Here is a 26,872-nt window from a genome sequence, read left to right as displayed (position 1 = left end):
TTTAATGTTAGTAACAATATTTCAGTATTTTAATTCTGTGAAAATAATAGAATAAATAGAAGGAGCCATTTTTGAGGTTGAACAGAATAAGTTATCTAACAAATTTTAAGATTTACCAGCTGTACATTAAGTATATTGCTGTGTTTCATTATAGTAAAATATTGATCTGTTCTTAAAAAAAAAATAGACAGCCACAGTAATGGAAGTTACTTTAAGTAAACTTCATTCACAATTATAAGAACTGACTTATGCAGAATTTAAAAGTATCTTATTCAATATACAAAATCAACAAATGCAAAAGTATTTTTTTATTTACTTTTTACTTTAAATGTATTATTTAATTATTAGAAGGTCATGAATCTAAACTTGGACATAATTTTTAATACCTACAAACATTTTAAAATAACATTTTCTTGTATATCTAAATTTAAAATCACTTTCTTCTTCAGTATTAATTAATAATTATGATTTCCCTATCTACCACTTAATATTTTATAAGATTATTGATTAATAATTTTATGTGATGCACAACCTTTAGTGAAGAATAATTTTTTTTCGTGAAATTATTAATAAAGAAATTTATCATTTTTTGCCAACTTTTTCAGACATGAAACGGAAAAGTTAAACATAACAAGTCAACATGAATAAATATGAACATTTTAAAACGAGTAAATCGGTACTCACCTGAGGGACCGCAGACGTTCGGATACGATTAGCGTCTCTTTGTAAAGACAATGACGTCGACTTTACTAAAGTAACAAGACATTTACTTAACACAGACACTACACATTACTCCCTTGAGTTAGTGATAAGTTATAGTCTAAAAAAATCATTATGAAATTGACTGGCCAGTTGGTTGTGAAAACCAGTGCCAATAAAACACAAAACACACACAAACACACACACACACACACAAAACGAGTATAAATATTACATCACATAGATATTATGTTAAATCTGCGTCACTATCACTGTCGTTTTTTAAATTGATGATAATATTTTGTATATTATACGTAGGAAAATATGAATTCTCAGCTTTCATGATATGTGAGACTGCATTTTTCCAACTATTCGCATTAATTTTGAGTACTTCCTTTTCAATTAAATGCAGGACAGATGAATTTAAATGTGGCAAAGTATTATTTCTTCGAACTCTTGACTTAAGTTGATGCCACATATGTTCGATTGGGTTAAATACACAGTAATATGGTGGAAGTCTTAAAATCGTAAGACCCATATTTTCGGCATAATTATCACAAAAGTATTCTTTTTTCAATGCGAAACTTTTTAAAATGTCCAATAAATCCTTCTTAGTATTATCTATGTGAAAATAAATATCTTTGTCATACAAGTAATTCTGTATTGTTATTTTCGTATCGCTTGAACTGGGAATTTTATTTAATTGCCTGCTATGATATGTTGCATTGTCTATAACTACAGCACTATTAGGGGGTATGTTGGGTATTAACTTATTTTTGAACCAGTCTTCAAATATATCTGAAGTTGTGTTGTCATGGTGATCGAGACATGAATCACTGATGTTTTTAGCTGATAGAGATAAGGCATTTGGAACCCATCCCTCGACTGATCCAGCATGGAATATTGTTATTCTTTTTCCTCTATTAGAAGGCGCTTTTGTTGAACAAGATTGACTATTATCCCGACCCAACCTTTAGATGGCGTATCGTGAGTATCAAACGACGTTTCATCTAAATAAATAATAGGTCGATTCTCTCGACGATACTGTTTAATTTTGTCTAAATATTCCATTCTCCATATCCGTAAACGATTTGATTCCATAAGTACCTGTCTTTTATCTACTTTTTTGTATTTAAACCCTATACGTTGCAAACACTTCCAAACAGTTGTTCTACCGCACTTAATTTCAGTGTTGTCGACGTGAAGCCTGTCAACTAATATATCTAGTGTGGGTACAATTTGTTCTTCATACAAGGCATACACTTAATAAAATCTTCATCTGCACGATCGAGCTTCCGAGAAATACTGTTATCCCGTCTTATTAATCTTGATATAATAGGATTACTTACAATTTTTCTGACTGTAGATAATGGTTTTTTAGTCAAAGTTGCCGTTTCATGTAAGGCTTCGTTACTGTCCATGTTTTTTTCGACAAGAGTTTGAAAAACATTAGCAATAATTTGTTTTGCATCGGTAGATAAATGTATTGGTTGGCGGTGTTCAGGTTCTAATACTTGAATGAGATCACCTCCTTGTCGATTTGCTTCCGGTTCATTAACTGGCGAAATTGCCCTATTATCCTCTGGACTCCAGGGACGCCACATTGTTTCATACAATAAAGGTAAATTTGACTACGTGGATTCACCGGTAAGTGTACACACTCTAAAAAAATAAACACTTTTATAACAATACTCAACTAATTTTTTGCACAAACTGAACACTCAAACGACTTTACAACCAATTCCGTCGAAAGCAGACTTTTAAGTGTTAGTTTGTCATCGTACAACTCTCTTTAAATTAAAAAACAATTAACTATAAATAACAAGTAGCAAGTTATATAAATTCCAAGTAATTTGTTAATAGGTCAATTAAGTTAAACGTTTACTCATTATAACTGCGTATACGGGTTTGTCAGTTCTAATGTGCTGTTTGGGATATTACCCGTTTTCCCAAAACTTATTAATTTCCACGGCCGGTCCAGTCAATTTGGCTAAATTGAAATCTTCATAATTTTGGGCGCTTTTATTTCGTTGAGACTTAAAATAATGATTAATAAAAGAATACAATAATTATGGGAAATTTGTATGTTTATAAAAAGAGTTTTTTGACATTAAACTTGAATGATAATATTTGATCTGATTATATGTACTAACCTATACTTGACTTGGCTATATGCCGGTCCTGTCAGCTTGGATAGCTGTGATAATTAACCAACAATAGAGTATTTACAAGGGATAATTCAGTTTTACAGCTGTTATTAAAATAACTTTTATAATGAGACACTAAATTTCTGGATACAGTATATATACCAAAACCAAAAAAATAGTAATCTTTTTGGAATAAAACAGTACCAAGTCAAAACAATGTGTGTAATTCTTTATTTAGGATGATGTCTTTCATTTAGGATGTTGTTTCGTATTTATATCAGCTAAAGCAAATTTCTTCCCTTCACTTTTGGATTTTACATTTTGGTTTAAACTTTCAAATGCCTCTCGTATAAAAGGATACATTTTGAATTAGGACAGTCTTCTTCCAACGTGTCTTAGACTATTTTATTTTCTTAAAAATGATGTTGTGAAGAAATCAATGTATACAAGTAAATTATGTAATATTTATATTTATTTTGAATTTCTTGTGGGGAAGTGACTAACCATCCGAAAGAAGGAAGAGTTACCAAGACTTGCTTTAATAACATTTTTTTTATATTAATTTTATCAATAACAAAAATCAAGTAGTGTAACCAACACTTTGCAGATATGCCACTGAATGAATGCCGGGCTTTTCCAGTCGCTTCAGCTGTTGGAGGAGTCCGGTAGCTATTGACCAAAGTACCTCGTTCACACCACTTCCTCATAAATTTAAATAAATATAAATTACAGTACACTGTCAGACATGTATATTTTCACAAGAGATTTCTATTTCATCTTTGTACTTTACACAAAGCACTTTGTTCAATTTAACTTTGTGGTTTTTTTATTTTAATACTTTTCTAATAATTTTATGTTTTTTTTTAGATTTGGGATGTAGAAACAGGAGCAATAACAGCTACAATTGAAAGTGCCAATTATGAGCCAGTTACTGCAGCCATCTTCAGTCCAATCAATCCTGATTATGTTATCTCAGGAGAGAAAGATAATACGATAAGAATTTGGAGAATTTCTGATCATCCACCAAAGGATGAAAAAGGTTAGTATACTTGTACCATATACCACTTAGTTGTTCAGTGAACTGAACATCTCAGAAATAGGCCTAGGACACTGGATATGAACAACTGACACATGAAGACAGCGATGCTTAGTCGTTGTAGATGATGGGCGGGGTCGTTTAGGGAGAAACACGCGAAAGATGTACACAAAACAACCATAAAGAAAAGGGAAAAGAACAATTCATTACAAAAAACATGGTTTAAGATTTTCTGCTTATTATTATATATAGCAGACTCGCGATTATCCGAGCCAATTGGGACCGCGCATAACTCGGATACCGAAAAACTCGGATAACGTGGAGATCGGGTATTTGCTTAAAATAAACGAAAAATTCAAAAGGTATGACGTATGTAATTAGTTTATTATGTACAATTAAAGTATGTAAACATATATACAGAGTACATAGTTAAAATATATAGAGAGGAAACCATTTACGAACTGGATCATCTTCATGTTTTAAAAAAGTGTTTAATAAATTTCTGTGTCAACTTCTGGCCTCGTTTTAACGCTGCGATGTTGCGCCAAGATGAAGGACATCGGTAGAGGTTGACTCTTCGTGTTGCTGAATGTATGCGAGGGCAGCTCCAATCGCCTTCAATTCTTCGGAATGAGGTATTTTCTCGATTATCTCATCTGTGTCATCCTCAGTAACATTGTGTGGGTTGATAACCATATCGGCGATTCCATCATCAGCCAGTTTCATTTGCTGATCTTGCATAATTCACTCGTTGATGTCTTTATCATTTATCAGCAGTTCCGTTGGTAACTAATTAGCGAGGTCTACTATTTCAGCAATACAGTTACTGTTATATTTTCCATCACTTTTCGCTTCAATTTGAAAAAGCTTTCGCCATGACTTTTGCAAAGTTGTTACTCTCACATAATTCCACGCTGAAGCTTTCCAGTAAGACACGTCCTTAACGGTGATCTTTTTAAGAGCTGCTGTTACAGTTATTCCGTCATTCAATCAGGTCAACAATATTTGGAGAAGCCTTCGACGATAGTTCCGTTTCATACCCTCTAAAACTCCTTTGTCCAGAGGTTGAATGAAAGATGTGACGTTTGGTGGCAAGAAAACAGCTTTAATGTCACCTCTAGCCAACGAACTTGCATCTGGATGAGATGGCGCGTTGTCCGAATGAAGAATAGCTTTTCTTTGTAGGTTTTTCTTTTTTAAGTAGGCCTCAACAACGCAAATGAACTCAACAACACAAATGTAAAGTTAAAAATTTGGCAATCCATCCACACACTATGTTGATTCCTGTACATGGCGGGTAGGCAGTTTACTTAAATATTTTTAAAAGCCCTTGGATTCTTTGATTTTTCAATAAGTAGAGGTCCTAATTTTAAAGATCCAGAAGAGATCAAAAGAGTTACTCGTTCTTTGCTTTTTTTTTCAAGCGTAGTTTTTTCACTTTGAGCTGTCTGTGTTTTGGTTGGAAGCATTCTGAAATTGATTTCGTTTCGTCACAATTGAAGATTTGGCCTGACGTTAGGCCATGCTCTAAAATGAGATTCTCTCAATTTTAAATTAACGGCTCAATGTCAGAAGAATCGGCTGAAAGTTTTTCACCCGAAATGTTTAGTTGTCGGATGCCATACTTCTTCTTCCATCTGTCGAGCCAACCATCACTTGCAGTAAAATTTTCCTCGACATCCTTAAACCTTTTGTGAAACTCGACAGCCTTAGCTTGAAGCATAGGGCCACTAATTGGACTTCCCAACCCTCAAAGATTAGAAAACCATAAAAATAAGTATGCAGAAGTCTGTTCGTATTCTCCTTTTTTCATAGTTTTCCGCAACAAATCACTTCCACCACTAACACTTCTATTAACCCATTGTTCAATATCTTTTTGTTTACCCACAGTCCAATCTCCTACAGTCACTTCTCCAACACCTAGGTCAGCAGCAACCATTTTTACTGACTCACCCTTATCCAAGCGTTTTATAGCACCTAATTTTATTTTTAAAGAAAACTCAACTCTTTTACGTCTTAAACTCATATGGTACTTCAAGTTACGTAGAAACTACTCAAAGACAAGACATGAATGAACTTGTAAGAGCTTACAGTGTGACGAACCGAACAGTTAGCTGTGGTGACTCAAACTGACGGCACTGCAAACAGAGACAGGCCACTGTAAAAAAAAGACGAGTGGATTTCCTACCTTACAAGCCTGTTCAAAAACTATCCCGAAAATACTTTTCCAAACACACCAAATATAACAACAGATGAAGTAACATATATTATAGAACAAGACTTTGACAAAGGACTGGGAAGACTTAAAAACCGAAAATCACCAGATGAAGATCAAATATAAAGAAAACATGCTTGTTAAACAAATTCAACGACTAGTTCAGAAAATCATTACCCAAAATAGAATAGCGAATGAATGAAGTACATCAATAATGTTAATGTTTTTTTAAAGAAAGGACATCATAAAAACCCTAATAACTATGGTAGTATAAACTTATTAAATACTACTCTAAAAAGAAAGTTAGTGCAAGGATCCAGAACAAGTCGGAAGTCAAACTTGTACAGATGCAGTGTTTATAGTTAGGCAAGTAAAAGGGAAATCTTTGGTCAAATCAAAGCGACCAAGTACAAAATAACAATAAACATTATTAAGACAGTGGAAAAAATGTACAAAGACAATAAATTAATTGTAAAGCTAGGGACGAAATGACAGAATCAATTGCATACGAAACAGGTATAAGATAGGGAGACCCTTCTCTTCAATTTGATAATGAATGAAATTATATAAAAAAGTTGATGCAAAAAGAGGATACAGAATGGAAACAATAGACCCTGATACAGTACTTTAAGTTTTAAATTAGATATACACACTATAAATGGCAACACTGCGCGCCGTCGACTTTCCACGAACCTCCGTTGCCCCGCCCCCAATAATTTTTCAATATACAGTGCTTGTTTAAAGCAACAAGAGCGTAGATTTTTAATTTATTTTTGTAAACAACAGAGAAAAAGTTCAAATAATAAAATGGTTTTATGGTGGTAATTCTGGACAACAGTGTGTAGATTTATTTTCTGTGTTTTTTGAGGGGAGACCAGTACCTTGCGTACAGTCAGTTCATAATATTGTTAAAAATTTTGAGTTGTTATTGCCTGAAAAATTGCAGAAAATGTCACGCTCAAGAAGTGTCACCAGAAAAAGTTGAGGAAAGAGTATACCGGGATACACAAATTTGTGCAACAATCGAGGTAGATTCAACACGTTCAAGTAGAACCGTTGCTAGAGAGTTATATGTTAGTAATGTTACTGTAACGAAAGTATGGAAAAAGCACGGTTACAAGAGTATTAATTATTCGACAACGCAGCAGCTTTATCCAGACGACTAACTTCGAAAAATGGCGTTTTGTGAAACTCTAATAAAGAAGACTAATGATGAACCCAATTTTATTAAAAACCTTTTATTTACTGATGAATCTCCTGTTTCGTTAGTAGGGAGACACAATCCTTTCATTGCGAGGTATTGGGCGCGGGAAAACCAGCACAGAAGTGTTGTTTACCAAACTCAACGTCCTCAAAAAGTTAACGTCTGGACTGGCATTTTAGGAGACCACATAATAGGTGCATTTTTTATTGAGGGCAACTTGAATAGTAGAGTAAAATACTATTCTCAATCTTCCTGATGTAAATCTGGAGAATGTTTGGTTCCATCAAGACGGCTGTTCAGTTCACAACGTTCGAATAATTAGGGAGTACTTAAACAATACTTTCCCGAATCGAGTTATCAGTGGAACAGTCGATATTAAGTGGCCTGCGCGATCTGCAGATCTTACACCCATGGACTTCTTTTTTTGGTGATATTTAAAAAGCATCATCTACGATCATCCTGAGACGATAGCCCAAAATTTGGATGAATTAAAAAATCGAATAAGAGATGTCTCCAATTCTGTTACAGCAGAAACTCTTACATCTGTCCGCAGAAGTTTTTATGGCAGATAGGGTTGCTATTCAGCCGTAAAAGGTCAAAAAATTGAATCATTTCTCTAAGGCATAAAGAATTATTTAACAATAAAACACTGAAAACTTTGTTTTCAAAACTTTGTTGATATGTTACATATACAGGCAAAATATCAACAAAAATAGCCAAACACATAAAAAAGAAAGGAATAACACCAGCTTTCAGAACAAATAACAACCTAGGCAAATATATTAAAAAAAAACAAGAGCCAACATAAAAAACACTTACACAGTGGTGTGTACAAACTTAAATGTGGCGACTGCCCAAAAACTTACATTGGTCAAACAGGTAGAAATTTTAATAAACGAATAGCAGAACATAAAAGGGCTTTCAATAATAGAAAAACAGATTCTACATACACTTCACCTTCTAGATCATAATCATTCTTTTAATGACGAATTTAAAATTCTCCACATTCGAAATAAAGGCCTTAAGCTATCTTTGTTAGAATCTATGGAAATCAACAAATTAAAAAACAGATATAATTCTGAATGACCAGCTTGAGACAAACAGTTCTCCCCTCCTCAACCTATTTCATTAGAGACTATAAAGTGTAAACCCATGCCAAAAACAGATCACTTGAGAAAGGCAATCAGCCGAAACAGCTGTAGTGATAAGAATTTAAAATAAATTTTGTGGAAGTTTTGAAAACAAAGTTTTCAGTGTTTTATTGTTACATAAAATGAATTTCCATCAAGTAACGGTCGAATCCATCAATTATTTAAAAGAATTATTTCTTATTTTATTAGGAATTATTTTTTATTTTCAATAGGAGTATATTTTTTGTGTTATCTTTTTGAAGAAATGCCCTTTTATTTTTAATTCAACCACAAAAAATTGTCCGCATTATTAACGATACAAATGCACCGTCTTATAATGGTCTGTGTATTTGTATCGAGTTTGTGTTATAAAAAATGATCCGCATATACGTAAGCAATACAAAAAGCGACGGACGTAGATGCATATCCCTTGCGTTGTTATGTGTTACTAAATGGTTTTCGTTTTCTGTCTAGGAGTCTAAGGCTAAGGCCTCGTAGGGAGTCGGAGAATTACAATTATCTCGTACGAGACAATGTTGCCGATTTTAGCACTTTATGTAGTTTGCAATATCTAAACCAAAACTTAACGTACTGTATTTTACCAATACCATGGGAAAACCAAACCAACACTGTACATTTAGACCGATGGTTGTATCTAAATATTGTTTTATTTGTATTAACTCTGCTTGTTTTAATTATTACTTCTAGTTCTGTACTCGTTTATAACGGATCGTCTTGTCTGAAGCAAAGTTCTTGCTGTGTTTTTTTTTCTATTTTACTTTATCTTGAAATTCTTCTAAACTCAATAGTTGTATTAGTTATCTTACTAGCTGGTTTTAGCTCTCTAATTGCAAATATTGCATGTAGTATATTTTAGTAGTCCTAAAATTCTACTAAATATATAGTGTTTTACTGATGTGTTTTGTTTGAAATCCGCTTGATATTCGCTATAACATAAATTTCCAGCCTATTCGTTCGTGGAGCATTTTTTTCTAAATTTGTGTTTTACTTTTGCTATTTAGTCCTAGATATAGATATCTTACAAGACGTTAAGTCTTGTACGAATAGTAATTCATACTCTTTTATTGTTTTAATAACAGCGAGTACATTATATATTATACAATATAATTTTAATAGTATACAATTTGTACTTGTAGGAATACTTTATAAAAGAAAGAAATTGTTGAAACTAATGGGAAAAGAAAGTGTTCATTCTTTGCCCAAAGAAGAACCTGATGAGGAAACAGCTAAAATTACCAAAGAGGTTAAAAATTATTTACTTCCGAAGTTTTATGGTGGCAAAGATATGAAAGCAATAATGGATTTAAGGAAGATATTTAAATGGAAAGAAAACCAAGAAACTGAAGAACCTGACGAGATACGTAAAAGTAATGATGTTTTAAATATATTTGGTACGGATGAGGCTATGATCAACTTAGTTCGTGAAAATGGTAAGTAGTTTTAACTTTTACAGTGAACGAACTTAATATATTTAGCAGTACTGCGGCACTTATTCGTGAGAGGCTAGTATTGATCAATAGGTATATCTTTAAACAGGGTGGTCCTTAAGTAATTGTACAAAAGGAAACCGTAGATTCTGCACTTTAAAATAATACGATTTAAGCCAACTTGTTTTAATAAAATGTTGATATTAAGAAAGTTACAGGGTGTTAAAGAGGAAATTTAAAATTTTATTTTTCGCTATAACTTTCACGTTTGTAAACATTTATGAAAAAAAAATTACAATAATTGGATGCTTTTGAGAAGCAGAAATTATAATTTTATACACATTTTGGTGTAGCTGATAGAGGGCGCCACATATGTGGCATAAATTTGCGCTTAACTTTTTTGCTCTTTAAGTTATTATTATTTTTGTTAAAAAATATTAAAGATACATTATTTTTACAAAGAAAAGGTATATCTGTTAAAAACTTCAAAATTCAACCGTTTTCGAGATAATCGCATTTTATAAGTCAGCTGCATAATAATTCTTAGTTGTGATATTTGTGCGGTAAAGCACTGAGTACCTGTAGATAAGCATAATTAATAGTTTGTTCTTATTAAAACAACTCAAATGTGATAATGTAACATCACAAAATGCGTTATTATGGCTGCTAAATGTTTTATTGGAGAGAATCTTCCGGATGCTTCTATCTTCTTCTTTAGGTGCCGTGTTTCAATTTCCTTACTCTATCGTTTCTATACTGGCGTTGTATTACTTTTTATCTATTGTAAAATGCTAAGGCGAGCGTCACGAAAGAAGTGCTACGAGACGGCATCACGAGTAGCTTCACGAAATAATGGTCTTCACATGGATTTACTACCCTCTATCAAGTCGTTTCTAGTCATCATATATTTTTTAACGTTAGTTGTTAATAAATTCCTTTCAATCTATAATCAGATTTTATTTTTAAACGTCTTATCTATTTTATATATCAATTAAATTTACTATCAAATTAATGATCAAATATAAAATTTATATGTTATTAATAACTTAATATTTAGTCTCACTTTGACGGGTGTATATTTTGTTGATACGTTAGCAGGTGGCGCTACCAGCGAACATAATTTATTGAATTACTTTAATATAATTTGTTTAAAATATAAATATACTCCATTCCACGAATATACGACTGTTTGGGATTATTGCGACAACGAATATTTTACTGTGCAAGTAGAAGTATGAAAGTAAATTGGTCTAATTATTATTCCAATAAAAAGGGTCTACTGTTAGTATGACATCTGAACTAAAATTATTTTAGTTAATAGATATTCAGATAGATGCAAAATTTATTGTGAAATTTAATCCGAAAATAACAAAAATTTTTACCAAACGCTCATTTTTACGCAAATGTGTTCATCAGACATTTCGGTTGGATTTCGGTGAAATGTATACACCAAAGAGGCGTGCCGGGTTTCTTTGATATTACACTATTTTATTACTTTATTAGGTACTACAACTGTAATAAAAATAAATGTACTATTTTTAATATAAATGAAAAGAAATTGGCAGAACGATGGTTCAGAAACCAGAAAAAGAATCTATCTAATATTTAGTTAAATATTTGTTTACTTTGAGTGGATGTACTCTAAACGTTCCGAAAGTAACGGGTATAACATACCGGCTATTGATAGTTAAAGTATCGAGTCGTTACAGATATTAAAAAGTAACGAAAATTTACATAGAGTTGCATATATCGCCGACTGATTTTAGTTTTAAAAACCGTCCGTATAGAGGTTTCCGGTGAAGAGAGGTGTCCGTTAAGAGAGAGTTTAATGTAGTGTACTTGTTTATTGAAGCCAAAAATGACGAAACGTGTTTTAGATGTAGACAACTTTATATTTAATGTACTTTCTAATTTTACTGCTGAGAAAACAAACGGGGGCCCTTTGCGACCTGTTCAGTCCGTACATAAACGTGTGTGTGATGCACTCTGTATTAGTGAAACAAAACTAAAGTCGGTTTTGCAAAAAGCAAAAAAAAGTGGACAAAGCGAACAAAATGTCGCACAATATAAATCTCGCCGACAACCAAAGACTATAGATCTTCCCGAAGGTTGCAAATTTGAAATCCGTGAGGCAATATATAAATGCGCGAAAAAAAAGAACATGTTTCTTTAGATTCAGTGCTACAAAAATTAAAAGACAAATATATTTGAAATTGCCAGAACAAGTCTCTGGAGAGTTTTAAGACAGATTGGTTTTAAGTTCAAAAAGGAAGACAATAGAAAGGCTTTGTGTGAAAGAGCTACTGTCGTTCACAAAAGAATAGAACTTTTAAGAAATTATAACAAATTTAAAAAAGAATGTTCTTCCTTCGTTTATTTAGACGAAACATGGATTTTTGCTAAAGGCGGTATCAAACGAATTTGGCAGGACGAGAGCATAAAATCCATAAAACACATCGATAACGAGGAAAAGAGATATATTATAGTGCATGCAGGTGGAAAACATGGTTTTATTGAGGGAGCAGATCTTGTGTTTTCATCAAAATCAAAATCAGCCGATTATCATGACAATATGAATACGGAGATGTTTGTGAAATGGTTGAAAGAAAAACTGTTGCCAAGTTTACATGAACCATCCGTTATAGTACTGCATACCATTCGGAAATTTTAAATAAGCAACCAACAAACACCTGGACCGTAGATAAAATAAAAGAATGGTTAACGAATAAAAATATTGCATTTCCTGAATACTGTTTTAAGCCTCAATTACTAACGTTAACTAAAAGTCATGCACAACCAAACATATATATATATATAGTAGACGAAATTATACATAGCTTTGGACATCGTGTGTTAAGACTGCCGCCCTATCATTGCCAATTCAATCCAATTGAATATATTTGGGGGATATGCAAAACATATTATGATAACCATATTGGATACAAGGGTTACAGTGACGAGGCAGTCTTGGAAACATGGCAACAAGCATTGGATCTTGCCACTCCTGAAATTTGGGGAAAAAGTGTAAAAAAATGTGAAGACTTAATTGAAGAATGGTGGATCCGTGAAGGTCGCATCGAAGCAGTTAATCCTGTTATAATTTACCATCCGAATGAGAATAGCGACGACAGTGATTATGGCTGTGAATCTGATGGTTGATGATAGTTTTAGGAGATTGGGAGAATAAGAGAATAAGTAAGTTTTTTTGTTTTTTTTTTAATACTAATTGAATATTCGACTAAAGCAAGTACACTATTTAAACACTTAAGTATTTTTACACTTCGTTTAAATCATTTAATTCAAAAACTAACTTGTTTACAATACTAAATTCAATGATAGTAATTATATAATTCAAAATCTGAATTACAACTATTCTATAAACTATCAACTCTATATTTATATCATGACTTCATATTTAAATTTAAGGTTTATATTTGCCATAACAGTATTTTAAAAATGGGGAGAATTTACTATTGTACAATTCAGCACAATAGACCATTTAAGTCGATACCTTAAACCGAATTTAAAACAGTCGTATATTCGTGGAATGGAGTATATTAAATAAATATTAAAATTACTTTATTAAATGTTAAAAATAATATTTAAAAAATATAGAAAACATAGTATGAAGCTTCGCGCTAGTCTGCGGTGCCAGTTATTGTACCTACCACCTTTTTTTGAAGTCAGATTTGATGCCAGTAGACAACCCCAATGTATTACGAAAAATCTTAACATAGTAAGCTGGTGTAACGAATGCTTTTGATAACAAAAAATAAGTCTTGTTTCGATTAATCAGTGATTTTTGTAATTTCTAGTTTATTTTGTTTTTTTAAAGAAAAGCAGAAAATGCCGAGGCTTAATAATTTTTCTAATATGGATATAAGAAGGATTATTTAAAAAGATACCCAAACAGGCTACAACCTAATCACTAAACCTTTAAACATATCTTTCGGAATTTAGGCGAAAGTGGTTCATTTCGCCCTAAATGTAATAACTTAGGCCGACCGATAATCGTTACGTCTGATCAGGAAGATGAAGTAATGGTTTGCGTTGACGATGATTCACGACGTTTATCTTCAGTGTTACGAGTCAGCAAAACTTGCTGTTTCCTAACCCATCAGTAAATCAATAACGAAAATGATTTTATTGATTTGTTGGAAAAATTGTCATCAAACTTAAGACAAAATATGTCGTTTATGGTACTCCACCACATTATAGAGAGAGGACGTTGGATTGGTCGTGGTAGTCATATTCCTTGGTCATGTGGTGAGATATTATTATAATTAATTCATAAAAAATCCCAAAACAATACTTATTATTATACTTATAATACATACTGCAGCAGTTTCTTTAGAACCAATGATGCTATTTAATGTGAGATGATCTTTTATGGAATGTATTGTAAATTGAATGAAAGAGAATGGTGGAAATATCCAACACTTTGACAAAAAGTTTAATGTTATTTAGTTTACTTATTTCTTAATTTGGTTTGTAAATAAAATGTTTTGATTATGACTTTAATTTAATATAAAACGTAAAATGTTTGATGTAAAATCCTATTATTTTGATATTTTGTTAAATACTATTATTAAGTATCCTGCTGATATATTTATTTTATTTATTATTTCGTTTTCTATTAACTTTAGTTAAAGGTATATCATACCAAAATTCAGAAGTATTCATGTTTTTGTCTATTTTTCCTTTGTTGTCTGGAGTAATTGCGTTAAATCAGAATTATGCAACTAATTTGTAAAATGCGATTATCTCGAAGTTGAGTTTTAAAGCTATTAACAAGTATACCTTTTTTTGTTAAAATAATGTATCTTTAATATTTTTTGTAACAAATACCGGTAACTTAAAGAACAAAAATGTTAAGTGCAAATTTATGCCACATATATGGCATATGTGGCGCCCTCTATCAGCTACATCAAAGTTTTTATCAAATTATAATTCTTCATATTTAAAAGTACCCAGTTGTAAATTTTTATACATAAATGTTGACAAACACGAAAGTTATAGCGAAAAATAAAATTTTACATTTCCACTTTAACACCCTGTATCTTTCTTAATCTTAACATTTTATTAAAGCAATTTAGCTTAAATCGTAATATTTTAAACAGTAAAATCTACTGCTTCTTTTTGTACAATTACGTAAGGACCACCCTGTATATCCACCAAAGGCTCTGAGTTTGATATAGTTAGTTTATATTACCTTTTTAAATTAAAATTTAAAATATAACTTATCTGAATACTTATTAACTACATAATATAAATAATACATAAACAAAACACATTTTAGAAAAATTTCGGTTGCATTTACTCATACATAACATGTATTTACTTATACATATTAGGCCAGGGAAATAAGCAAAAAAAGTACCCTGTTTTTGACACTCGTCCGGCCAGGCAAACGACAGTTGTTTTGAGTAGTATGGACCTCTGGTTCAAAAACCTATATGTTTCCTGCAGTCGATTTTTTGGACTTAATTAGTTATTAACAAAATAAGGTCAAAAAACGGAAAAATTTTGCTTTTTTCGTCTATCGACAAAAAGTGAAGCATTTTAAACAAATTTTACAAGAGAAGAAACTTTTAAGTCATATAAAAATCTTCAAAATGGCGTTTACTAAATGTTTCTATCCTTATTTGTTGCTTAGGAAATTGCAAAATAGGTCAAAATTTTCGGTTTTTTATAAATGTTAATAACTTTTTTGAAAATAAGCTTATAACATTTATATTTTATAGAATGCTGTGTCTATGAGTACTTAAAATATTGTTAAAATTTCAAAGTGATCGGTCCAATAGTTTAAGAGTTATTTTATTTGTTTATCCCAAAGTAATTTTTTTTGCAACAATATAAGTCAGAAAATTATATAGTTTTAGTAATTGTAATGATAGTTTCTTGAAGAAGAAGACTTGTTCTATTATTAACATTAAAAAAAAATTAAGAAAATAAATTTTAAATATTGCAAAATAATTTTGCAAAAACATGTCAATTTTTTGCTTATAAACAATTAGAATAACTTTTTAGCCATTGCCTGTAAGAACATTATTTTTTTATATTTAAAAAGCCTAAATTTTTTTACAAATTTGAAAAAAAAAATTTGTCCTAAAATAATTTGGGACAAAGTTAGCCTCTTTTTTTTTATTTAATTCATAGCAGTTTTGTTTATAACAATTAAGAAATCTCAGTAGATCTGTTATAGTAAGAATTACAAAAAAAAGTTGTTGACAAAAATTGTAGGCAGTTTTAAACTACACATTTTAAAATTAGTTACAATCTTACAGGGTGTTCCATAAGATGGTGGCAGACCAAACTTATGTTTTTTTAAATGGAACACCCTGTATTTTATTTTAAATTTGAAATCTGCTTTACTTCCACATCACATCAATGTAAAGTTTTATTATGTTATACCAGATATTTAAAAAGTTATAACCAATATTATCTGAAAATCGTATCAAGTTTAACTCCCTGTATAATTACAAAGAAGTATAGGAACATTGATCTATTGCAACCATAGTTTTTTAATAATTGTTAAAACTTATAAAACATATTCGTTTTTATAATATTTGTTAAATCAAATACAGGGTAAGTCAAAATGCAAGTACATTATTTTCTTGGTAATTTTAAATAGAACACCCTGTATTTTATATCACTATCAAAAAGTACTAATATCGTACTTCAAATTTTATAAAGTACTCCCTATACCTAAAGTTATCAGTTTTCTAGATATTTTTATTTTTCTATCAAAGTATTAATTTGGTAGATATTTTAACGTTTACCAATAATAATTATTAATTCAGTAACGAAATAGCGACACATAAAAGAAAACAATTTATTTGAAATAAAATTTATAAAAAATAATAGTAATTTTAACTTATCTTACTTAAGTAAGGTGTTCAAAATGACCTCCCAAAACATCTGTGCATACTTGAAAGCGGTCATTGAAAGAGTTGCTTACATTACCTACTAAGCATTTGTAAAGAAATATTTTGAAATGCAATTCGGATTCTATTTTTCATAATCCCTTCTTGGTGGTATTTTATATACTTCGTTCTTAACGTAACCCCCGAAAAATGAGTCCATTTTATTGAATTCCGGTGACCTTGGGACCACCTTACCAGTGCGGTTAAATCGATCTTTCAATTTTTCAAATGTATTTTGTCTAGGTTGTCGCCTATCTAAAAACCATTCTTGATAAGTTCTAGCTGATAGTAATGAATTTTTATTGCATTCCCCCAATATCCAGATCATATCTACCATTTTATCAGTAGTAAAATTCATTATTGCTAATTTAAATTGAATTAATTACTGAATTACTAAATAATAATTGTTGCTAATTTACGGTGTATCCCAATACTGAATTAATAAACAATAATGTCAAACTGTCAGTTTCTGACAAATCAATCATGGCCGACTCAAAATAATTATTGGTAAACGTTAAAATATCTACCAAATTAATACTTTGATAGAAAAATAAAAATATCTAGAAAACTGATAACTTTAGGTATAGGGAGTACTTTATAACATTTGAAGTACGATATTAGTACTTTTTGATAGTGATATAAAATACAGGGTGTTCTATTTAAAATTACCAACAAAATAATGTACTTGCATTTTGACTTACCCTGTATTTGATTTAACCAATATTATAAAAACGAATATGTTTTATAATTTTTAACAATTATTAAAAAACTATGGTTGCAATATATCAATGTTCCTATACTCCTTTTTAATTATACAGGGAGTTAAACTTGATACGATTTTCAGGTAATATTGGTTAGAACTTTTTAAATCCCCGGTATAATATAATAAAACTTTACATTGTTGTGATGGGGAAGTGAAGCAGAAAAAAACAAAAGTTTGGTCTGCCACCATCTTATGGAACAGCCTGTAAGATTGTAACTAATTTTAAAAGTAATCCTTACACTAATCAATCACCCTGTATATATATATATATATATATATATATATATATATATATATATATATATATATATATATATATAACATATATTTTAAAGTAGATGACTTTAAAATTATATTGCCAATATTACTGAGTTGCATTCTTGGGACGACTTTATTGTAGGATAGTTCATTCGATAACATGAAATTAATTCTAACTTAGAAAGAATAATAATAAAATAATAAAGAATAGACATTAGAAAAATTATTTTAATTAATATTTCCAAAGCAATACTATTTTTAGAAACAATTGAATAGGATAATTTGTTGTTTTCATAAAATCTATTATAAATAAATTATTTACAATTTTATTAAAGAGGTATAAATTAATTATAAATATTTATGTTTTTAAATAAAAATTATCTCAAATATTACAATCAAAATTGAAAAAAAAATTGAAGCAAATTAGATAGTTTATTTAACAATTTATTGAAATAATGCATATTCGTAATGTACGCAAACAGTACATACAAATTAAAAAAGGAACGTTGAAACCCATAAATAAGAACCAGCGATACAGCTAACAGCTCCTTCCCCCTCTCTACGGCTTTCGTGAGTTTCGAAGCCAGCCGATTTTAAGGACCACATTTTGAAGTTTTGTGGACGATTTTGTTGATAGGGCAATCGTTTTAGACTTTGGTACGTTAAAACTATAAAGTATTTTCTTTTAAATAACGCTAATTAGATTTATTAATTATTATAAACAAAGCTGCTATGAATAAAATGAAAAATGAGGCTAACTTTGTCCCAAATTATTTTAGGACAAATTTTTTTTCTTTTAAATTTGTGAAAAAATTCAGGCTTCTTAAATATAAAAAAATAATATTCTTGCAGGCAATGGTTAAAAAGTTATTCTAATTGTTTATAAGCAAAAAAGCGACATGTTTTTGCAAAATTTTTTTGCAATATTTAAAAATAATTTTCTTAATTTTTTTTTAATGTTAATAATAGAACAAGTCTTCTTCTTCCAGAAACTACCCCTACAATTACTAAAACTATATAATTTTCTGACTTATATTGTTGCAAAAAAAATTAATTTGGGATAAACAAATAAAATAACTTTTAAACTATTTGACTGATGACTTTGAAATTTTAACCATATTTTAAGCACTACAAGGCACAGCATTCCATGAAATATAAATGTTATAAGTTTATTTTCAAAAAAGTTATTAACATTTACAAAAAACCGAAATTTTTGACTTATTTTGCAACTTTCCAAGCAACAAATAATAATAGAAACATTTAGAAAACGCCATTTTAAAGGTTTTTATATGACTTATAAGTTTCTTCTCTTCTAAAATTTGTCTAAAATGCTTCACTTTTTGCTGATGGACGAAAAAAGCAAAAATTTTCCGTTTTTTGACCTTAATTTGTTAATAACTAATTAAGTCCAAAAAATCGACTGCAGGAAACATATAGGTTTTTGTTACAGAGGACCATACTACTCAAAACAACTGTCGTTTGCCTGGCCGGACGAGTGTCATGAAAAAATGCTTATTTCCCTGGGCTATATACAGTGTATTTAAATATTAAAGTTCAACTAACTTAAAAATGAGTAATAAGTGTCAATTGTAATTATATAGATACTAGCTGACCCGGGAAACTTCGTACCGCCTTAGAATTAAATAATGTGTCAAATTCAATAAGCTCCTCTTTCGAGTCTGTTAAGTAACAGAGATCTCTGGGCAATGAAAAAAATCTGCTGTAGGTGTCAATAGCGACTTTAACATTTCCAATATCTAACTGCTTCGAGAACACAAGTGCACTTTGATTTTGTTGCAAAAACACTCGCATGTTATTTGCTAATTGGAGCTGCTGCGTTCGCAGCAGTTAATTGGGAAATAATTGTTAAATAAGGAACAGTCTGAAAATAGAATCATGGCTCTACCAAAAATGTTTTTGGTTGTCACGAATATCTTTAAAAGTTCTGTCCAGTCCCTGTAATGACCTCTTGTGGGCCAATGTACATTTAGACCAGGGAAATAAGCAAAAAACCCTGTTTGTGACACTGAACTGACCAGCAAACGACAGTTGTTTTAAGTAGTATGGACCTCTGTAACAAAAATCTATAATATGTTTCCTGCAGTCGATTTTTTGAACTTAATTAATTATTAACCAATTAAGGTCAAAAAACGGTAAATTTTCGCTTTTTCGTCTATCAGCAAAAAGTAAAGCAAAAAAAAGTAAAAGTTTGAAACAAATTTGAGAAGAAAAGTCATAAAAATCTTCAAAATGGAGTTTTCTAAACGTTCTTATCCTTATTTGTTGCTTGTTGACTAGAAAGTTGCAAAATAAATCAAAAATTTCGGATTTTTATAAATGTTAATAACTTTTTTTAAAATAAACATTTAACCTTTATATTACACACAATGTTGGGTCTTGTGGTGCTTAAAATATGAACAAATTTGTAAGTCGATCGGCCAAAGAGTTTAAAAGTTATTTAATTTGTTTATCCCAAATTAATTTTTTTTGCAACAATATAAGTCAGAAAATTTAATAGGTATATTAAATATACGGATAAATTCTAAAAGAAGAAGATTTATTCTATTAATATTATTAAAAAAAAAATGAGGAAAAATAATTTTAAATATTGCAAAATAATTTGGGAAAAACATGTAATTTTTTTGCTTATAAACAATTAGAATAACTTTTTAAACATTGACTGCAAAAAAACTGATATTTTCATATTTTGACAGCCTGAGTTTTTTTACAAATTTAAAAGGAAAAAAAAATCGGTTGCCTGTAAAGTCGGTTTTACGGGCGAAGATTTTACGTGACAACGTCTTTTTCTCGGTAGAATATTTATTGATATGAATATTATTAAATTGCACAATAGATGTTTGCAGTTAAAACGCGCTGTTTCTTCTCAATCGACTGAATTACGATTGATTGCAGAGTGATTTAAACTAATAATTTACTTAACACTATCAACATTTGTCAATAGTATGACATAACCTATAAACTCAGTTTCTCAACTTTTGTGTCAATCTAACAATTAATCAATCAATCATAGTTTACGATAATGAAATATTAGTGTACAATTATTTACCTTTATTGTTGTAGTTGTTGTAAATGACGAATCTAAGCACTCAGTGATGCCACTCCTCACGTTTTATCGTGAGATCTCACGAATTGAAGACAAATCTCACGATTAAGGTCTTACATCTTACGATTTTTAAATTTTTTTTAAATTTCAAGTGTTTCTAATAAAATGCATGGGAGGAAATCAGCTTTTTTTAGATTGTCACCTTGAAATATCCATAAATTGACTGTATTTTTGTATCAAAGTGGGCTACTCCAATTAACTCAATTAATATACACAAAATAATATAAACAAAGCTTAAAAGGTTCTTTATGCTTTGAAAGTGGTTTATAAACAACTGAATTGTAATGTATATTTTACCGCCTTTAATAAATATGAAGTATAGACTAAATTTTGTGTAAAGAACAAACATTCAACAGACCTAATAGTAAAAACATATTGATTTAAGTGTGAATTTGAGATAATGTGCTGACAAAATGTTAAATCCTAAGAAAACAAAATTATGTTTTTATGGATATTCATTATACTTAATACTCTTTCGATCTATTCGATTCTATCTAAAAGGAATTTCGATAAGGTTGGATCTTTCATAAAGAAGCTTGAACTTTTAAAAACAAGTCTTGAAAATAACTTACTCCGCCGTTTTCCAACACTTGAAAGCTTCGTTACAGATGATGAAATTAATATTAACTTAGAGGTATTATTACTCTTACAATAGCCAATCGCACGAGGTCCTACCAAGCCGACCCTGACGTGGTAAAACTTTTCTCTTAAATTTAGTTTTCAGTCTAAAATAAATTGCTGTATAGAAGAAGTTGTATAATAAATTAATATAAATTATTGTATTTTTAGTGAATTGAATTAATTGTAGAAGACTGTAATAAATTACAATAAGTGGAAATAAAGATTAAATAAACTAAGTCTAACTACTATCAGTAATAACATTTTAATAATAAATTAAAAGACTGTAAATAAAAGATAATAAAAACATTACATTCACAGTACATTATTCTGAATTTGAATAGATACGCAATCCATTTCTTGTTGAGTCGTTGGCCCAGGATTTAAGTGCAACTGAATAAGAAAAACTGATTGATTTGAAAACCTTGGTGAATTTTTTGCAAGGAGGAATTTTGATTTTCCCTGTTTTGCAAAACGCGCTTTAATAATGCAATACTTGATACCCTTGAACATACCTATTCACGAATGGGTTTTTCGCAATGCTAACTTATACAGAAACTAACAATGTAGATTCTGATCTTCGACTATATCTGAGTAACCCTGTACCAGATATTAAAAGTGATGTGTAAATACTCAAGCACAACCTTTTCACTAATTAGCTTGTTATTCTAACTACCTATATATAAAATCTAAAAATATAACCTAAAAAAATCGTACTCTTGTTTTATATTTTAATAATTTAATTTTATATATTCATAAGTAGTTTGGCAAATGGGTTCAGTTCCCGCAGTCATCACAAAGAAAGAAAAAAAATTTATATTCCTTAAAATTCTAGCATACAAATTATAGTTAATTAGATTGCACAGCTAAACTACATTCATTTTACATATTCCCAACTGTCAACAAACGCACGTGAAAGCCAAACAGGGTCGTACTGAGGTGTATCATATGATTTTTAATTTTTTTGAATTTTAATATTCACTTTTGAAACTATTAGTGTAAGAATTTCTTGAAATTTAATCATTGTGAGCAAAATTTAATGTTCCATTGAACAACAATGTGCTAAAATAAAATATTCATTAACTGAAAGATATAACAAAGTGAACATTTTGAATAAAGTAGCATTGTCATAAGTTTATCAAAGCATAAAACATGCCATTTAGATTAGTCAGTTGACAAATTCGAATGTAGTTATAAGGATCGAATCGTTATGTAATGTCCCTTTGTCCGCTTCTTCTTCGACGATGATAAATACAATAAAATGTTGAAGTGGTGGAGTAAAAATTATGGTTTTATTGACAGCTACGAATAATTACACTATAGATGATGGTTAGGTAACTTTCTATAATAGACTGCGCTCAAATAAGCTCAAATCCCCAGTTTATAATCTCACAAATAATGTATACCTCAGCACAGAGGTTATTGCTCCTATCATACTAACAAACTTTGAACTATGAGCTTACAATACAATTTAATCTAGGCCATAATTGCAACACTTAGCAAGTTTAATTTGAAAATATATTATTCGGCAATTTATTACGTTGTAGGTAAATGAACTAATTATCAAATTATTACACGATATGTTTTCACAATGTTTCAATTATACACGGTGAAATTATAAAATATTAAGCAGTCAGGAATAATGTGAGATTACAAAATTAAGGGATTAATTGAACACTCAGAGTCTGAGGAACTACATGTGCTGCTGTCTTCGTCTGGATTTAGTATTATGGGTTCGATATGGTTCTCTATTATATTGTCCAACTTCCACATTTTGGACTCGACTTTTTGTTGAAGGTGTTGCACACATTTCTGCCACGTAGTTGGACTAATATTATTTATTGCATCATAAAAAATATTTTTCATATCTGCAAATTTAAAAGTAGTGTTTTTGGCTGCTACATAATTTTTTTACTTCTGCCCAGATAAGCTCAATCGGAATTGAGCTCACAATGGTATGGGGGCAGCCTTAACACTACTTTGTTTTGGTTTTTTGCCATATCATCAATGATATATTTATTATATTGTCCCTTATGTTCCTTAACGATAGCCAGCAGTTGCACTTTTAACATGGAGTCCTCAAACCTTATATTTTTTTATTTCGGTCACGCTTGGATGTCAGCTTTTCTAGAAGCAGTAGTTGGAATTTTTTCCAATTTTCTAGAATGATAAGACGCGTTGTCCAATAATATGATGGAGTTGTCTTCTAATCGGGGCAGTATATTTTTGAACCAATTTTCGAAAGATTTCCCGTCCATCTCTTCATGGTAGTCCCCACTTTTTTTTATTCAAACACCCAAACTCTTCTGGAACAAACCCATCTACACTGCCAATGTGACAGATTATTAGTCTTTTTCCTTTATGAAAATTTTATTATTTTAAAATTTACTTGAAGTGAAAAAGCACATAAACATTTACCTGCAGGATTTTTTAACCCCGTAGAAAGTCCATCTAAAAACACTTGTTTATAAGACGTTACCGAATTGTCGACCCATACTTTAGTGTGACCAGTGTTTAGCCAAGTCTTGTCTAAGTAGTAAATCTTGCGGTTTTCATTTCTGTAGGACTTAATTTTTATCAAAAATTCTCGTCTCCACAAGACAATTTCGTCCCTGTCCATCAAAATGCTGTTTCGCTTATGACGTTGAAACTTAAAATTTATTTCTTTCAATAATTTAAAAAACGTAGTGCTTTTGAAATTAGGTAAAACCGGATCTTCATCTTCATTAACAACCTTCAGAACTTTGTCTATTGTGGGTATTTCATTTCGAAAAACAATTGATGGATCATTCTTCTTATTGCTTCTCTTTCAAATTCATCCAGCGAGTTAACAATACTTTTTCGATGCTCAACTGATTTTGGTGTTGACAATGTTCCCGTAATTTCATATTTATGAACCACATTGCGTGCACTACGGCTACACACGCCTAAAATAGATAAAAAGCAACAATATTTGTTAAATAAAGTGAAAATGCGCACTCTAAAATAAATAATGGAGAACCAATGTCAGTACCTGTTTTATCTGCTACTTTAATAGAAATCGCACTATTCGACATTGTAGGGTTTTTCACTTTTAAATACATTTATAACCATTTCCTTCGTTTTAACGTCAAAATGTCCCTTTACTGGTGTTTTTTAGGTGGAGTGAGTGTACTTATTACAACATAAAAACAAGGATTTTAGACGGTTTTTACAAATAACTCAAAAAATATTTTATCGAAAAAATATTCTTAGCAAAAATATAGCTTATAAAATAACAAAAAAAAAGGTGTACGTATAAAACCAAAAGCACAGTTGTAGCTAATGAAAAGTAGGTTCTTATTCGTCAAATTCCAAATCGAATATTTCAACGTGAAAGAATAAAATAACAAGCACTTTCCCCGACAGCGAGTTTTCCCCGAAAAGTGCTTCATTTTTTTTCATATTTCTCGTTGAAATATTTGATTTGAAATTTGAATTACTTTTCATTAGCTACAACTCTGCTTTTCTGAGTCTACAGACTTCGTACAGGTATAAGTACATCAGTTTTTTTTTACTTTTTTATATGCTATATCTTTGCTAAGAATATGTTTTTTGGTAAAATACTTTTCGAAACATCAATAAATTAAAATATTGGTTTCTCTTACCTTTATTAAAGTGATTACCGCAAGCTATTTTTACTTTTGATTAACAAATACTCTGTTTGTGGATACTAAAAGTTCACTGCACACTATACAACATAATACTAAACACTTAAATTAAACTCTAAAAAATAAATTAACATAAAAATAACTATAACATATAACACACAATATAGTAACTTAAAAACCAACACGCTACAATGTGAATTTAAACAGACTGTCAAATTTGGACCTGTAAAATGAGAATCCGTCTGACTTAAGACAATAAATTGTATTTAATAGCCTCTTGACGAATGAGAGGGCGGATATCAACACGTGCGTTTGTTGACAGTTGGGAATTTGCTGAACGAATGTACTTTAGATAGTTATTTTAGTCGTATTTTGTAAAAATAATAAAAATAATTTTTTGATACATTACTCAAAAAGGTTGAGAACCACTGTTCTAGGTGATTAGCTCCTAAATATTAAAATGACTATAAATTCCCCATGTTAGTATCAAAAATTATTTGCATGTAGTATATACTTTCCTTCTTGGGCATAGTGGTATGTTAAAGCACGTTTAAAATTTTTTTAAATTATTCCCCCTAGGAAATTACTTTCACGCTGCCTATGTGTATATATTTTGTTAAAAGCCTTAAAAATAACCCAAAAGCAACGAGGGATTTGTCACGCTTTTTTTTGCTGCACTCGCAAAAAACAAATGTTTGCTGCTCTTTTTAACTTTCATTTGTTAAATAGAAACCTTTCCTAGTAACAAAGAACTCAGTTTTTATTGTCAAATGCCCTGCCTACCTTCTAAGGAAAGCAGAGGAGTTGGTTTTCGATGAAAATATAATTCCTGTCACAAGAGAGTGGTTAGATTACAAAGATAACCACACTAGCCTTGCCATTTAAATATCATTTTCGCGTGGCACTCTTCGACCAATACTCCCACTGTTTTTTTATCCGTAGCTTGTCTAAGATCAGAATTCAAATTCATTTTCGAGTTGGTTCCTGTGGCAAGCGGTTTGTCTCAATCAAGCGGCGGTAAGTGTATTTTCAATTCAACCTTATCTATATATCTTTACACAGTGATTCCTATATTAACTATTTTCTCTTTTGTCAAACAGACGTCTTCCAATTCGAAGAAACGAAGTCACTTATGTGTGCCGATCATTCTTCTCTTTATTCGTCTCTTCATTGGTCTCTTCATTTATCTCTACTGTTCACTACTACCTGTATTTCTACTGTGTGCTGTTCCTGTTCGGCTGCTTTCTCTTTCTTCCTTTTCGTCTGCCTAAATAAATTAAGAGATTGCGGGTTGAAGATCGTAATTAGTTACCGTTTAGTGACTTTGCTATTTATGGTTAACTCTAACCGAATGAACCATTACGAGTAAACTTACGATATAATATATACGTATAAATTACGAACCATTTGTTTTATATTAATATAGGTTATATTTATGATAAATTTTATGCATAGATTTGAGGTGATCACGTTCAAAAAAAGTTAGTAAACATCTCTTTATCTTCTAACTTCTCTTCTCTTTATCTTCTAACTTCTTTTCTCTTTATCTTCTAATATCCTCGTCCCTTTATCTTCAGTACTTTTCTAACTGATTCTTTATATTTGAGCTGTAATAAGAGCCCCGACCAAGATACCTCTACCAGACTGAAGCCCGAGCCTAGTACCGTTCTTTGTG

At 30.6% G+C, this 26,872-nt stretch overlaps 1 protein-coding gene across 4 annotated transcripts in view; it reads left to right on the top strand.

Moving 5' to 3' along the window:
* The window catches only part of LOC140436828 (uncharacterized), a 110,649-nt gene that overhangs the window by 67,905 nt on the left and 15,872 nt on the right, over positions 1-26,872 (top strand). For all 4 annotated transcript variants that reach the window (XM_072525959.1, XM_072525961.1, XM_072525958.1 and 1 more), the window contains exons 12-13: positions 3,714-3,885; positions 9,589-9,882. In XM_072525959.1, the coding sequence (XP_072382060.1) occupies positions 3,714-3,885; positions 9,589-9,882 (466 nt within the window). The remainder of the gene's footprint in view (positions 1-3,713; positions 3,886-9,588; positions 9,883-26,872) is intronic.

The sequence above is a fragment of the Diabrotica undecimpunctata genome, chromosome 3, assembly GCF_040954645.1.
Source record: "Diabrotica undecimpunctata isolate CICGRU chromosome 3, icDiaUnde3, whole genome shotgun sequence".
Taxonomy (NCBI): domain Eukaryota; kingdom Metazoa; phylum Arthropoda; class Insecta; order Coleoptera; family Chrysomelidae; genus Diabrotica; species Diabrotica undecimpunctata.
Note: the sequence above shows the minus strand (reverse complement) of the source record. Positions and strands in the feature narration are given on the sequence as shown.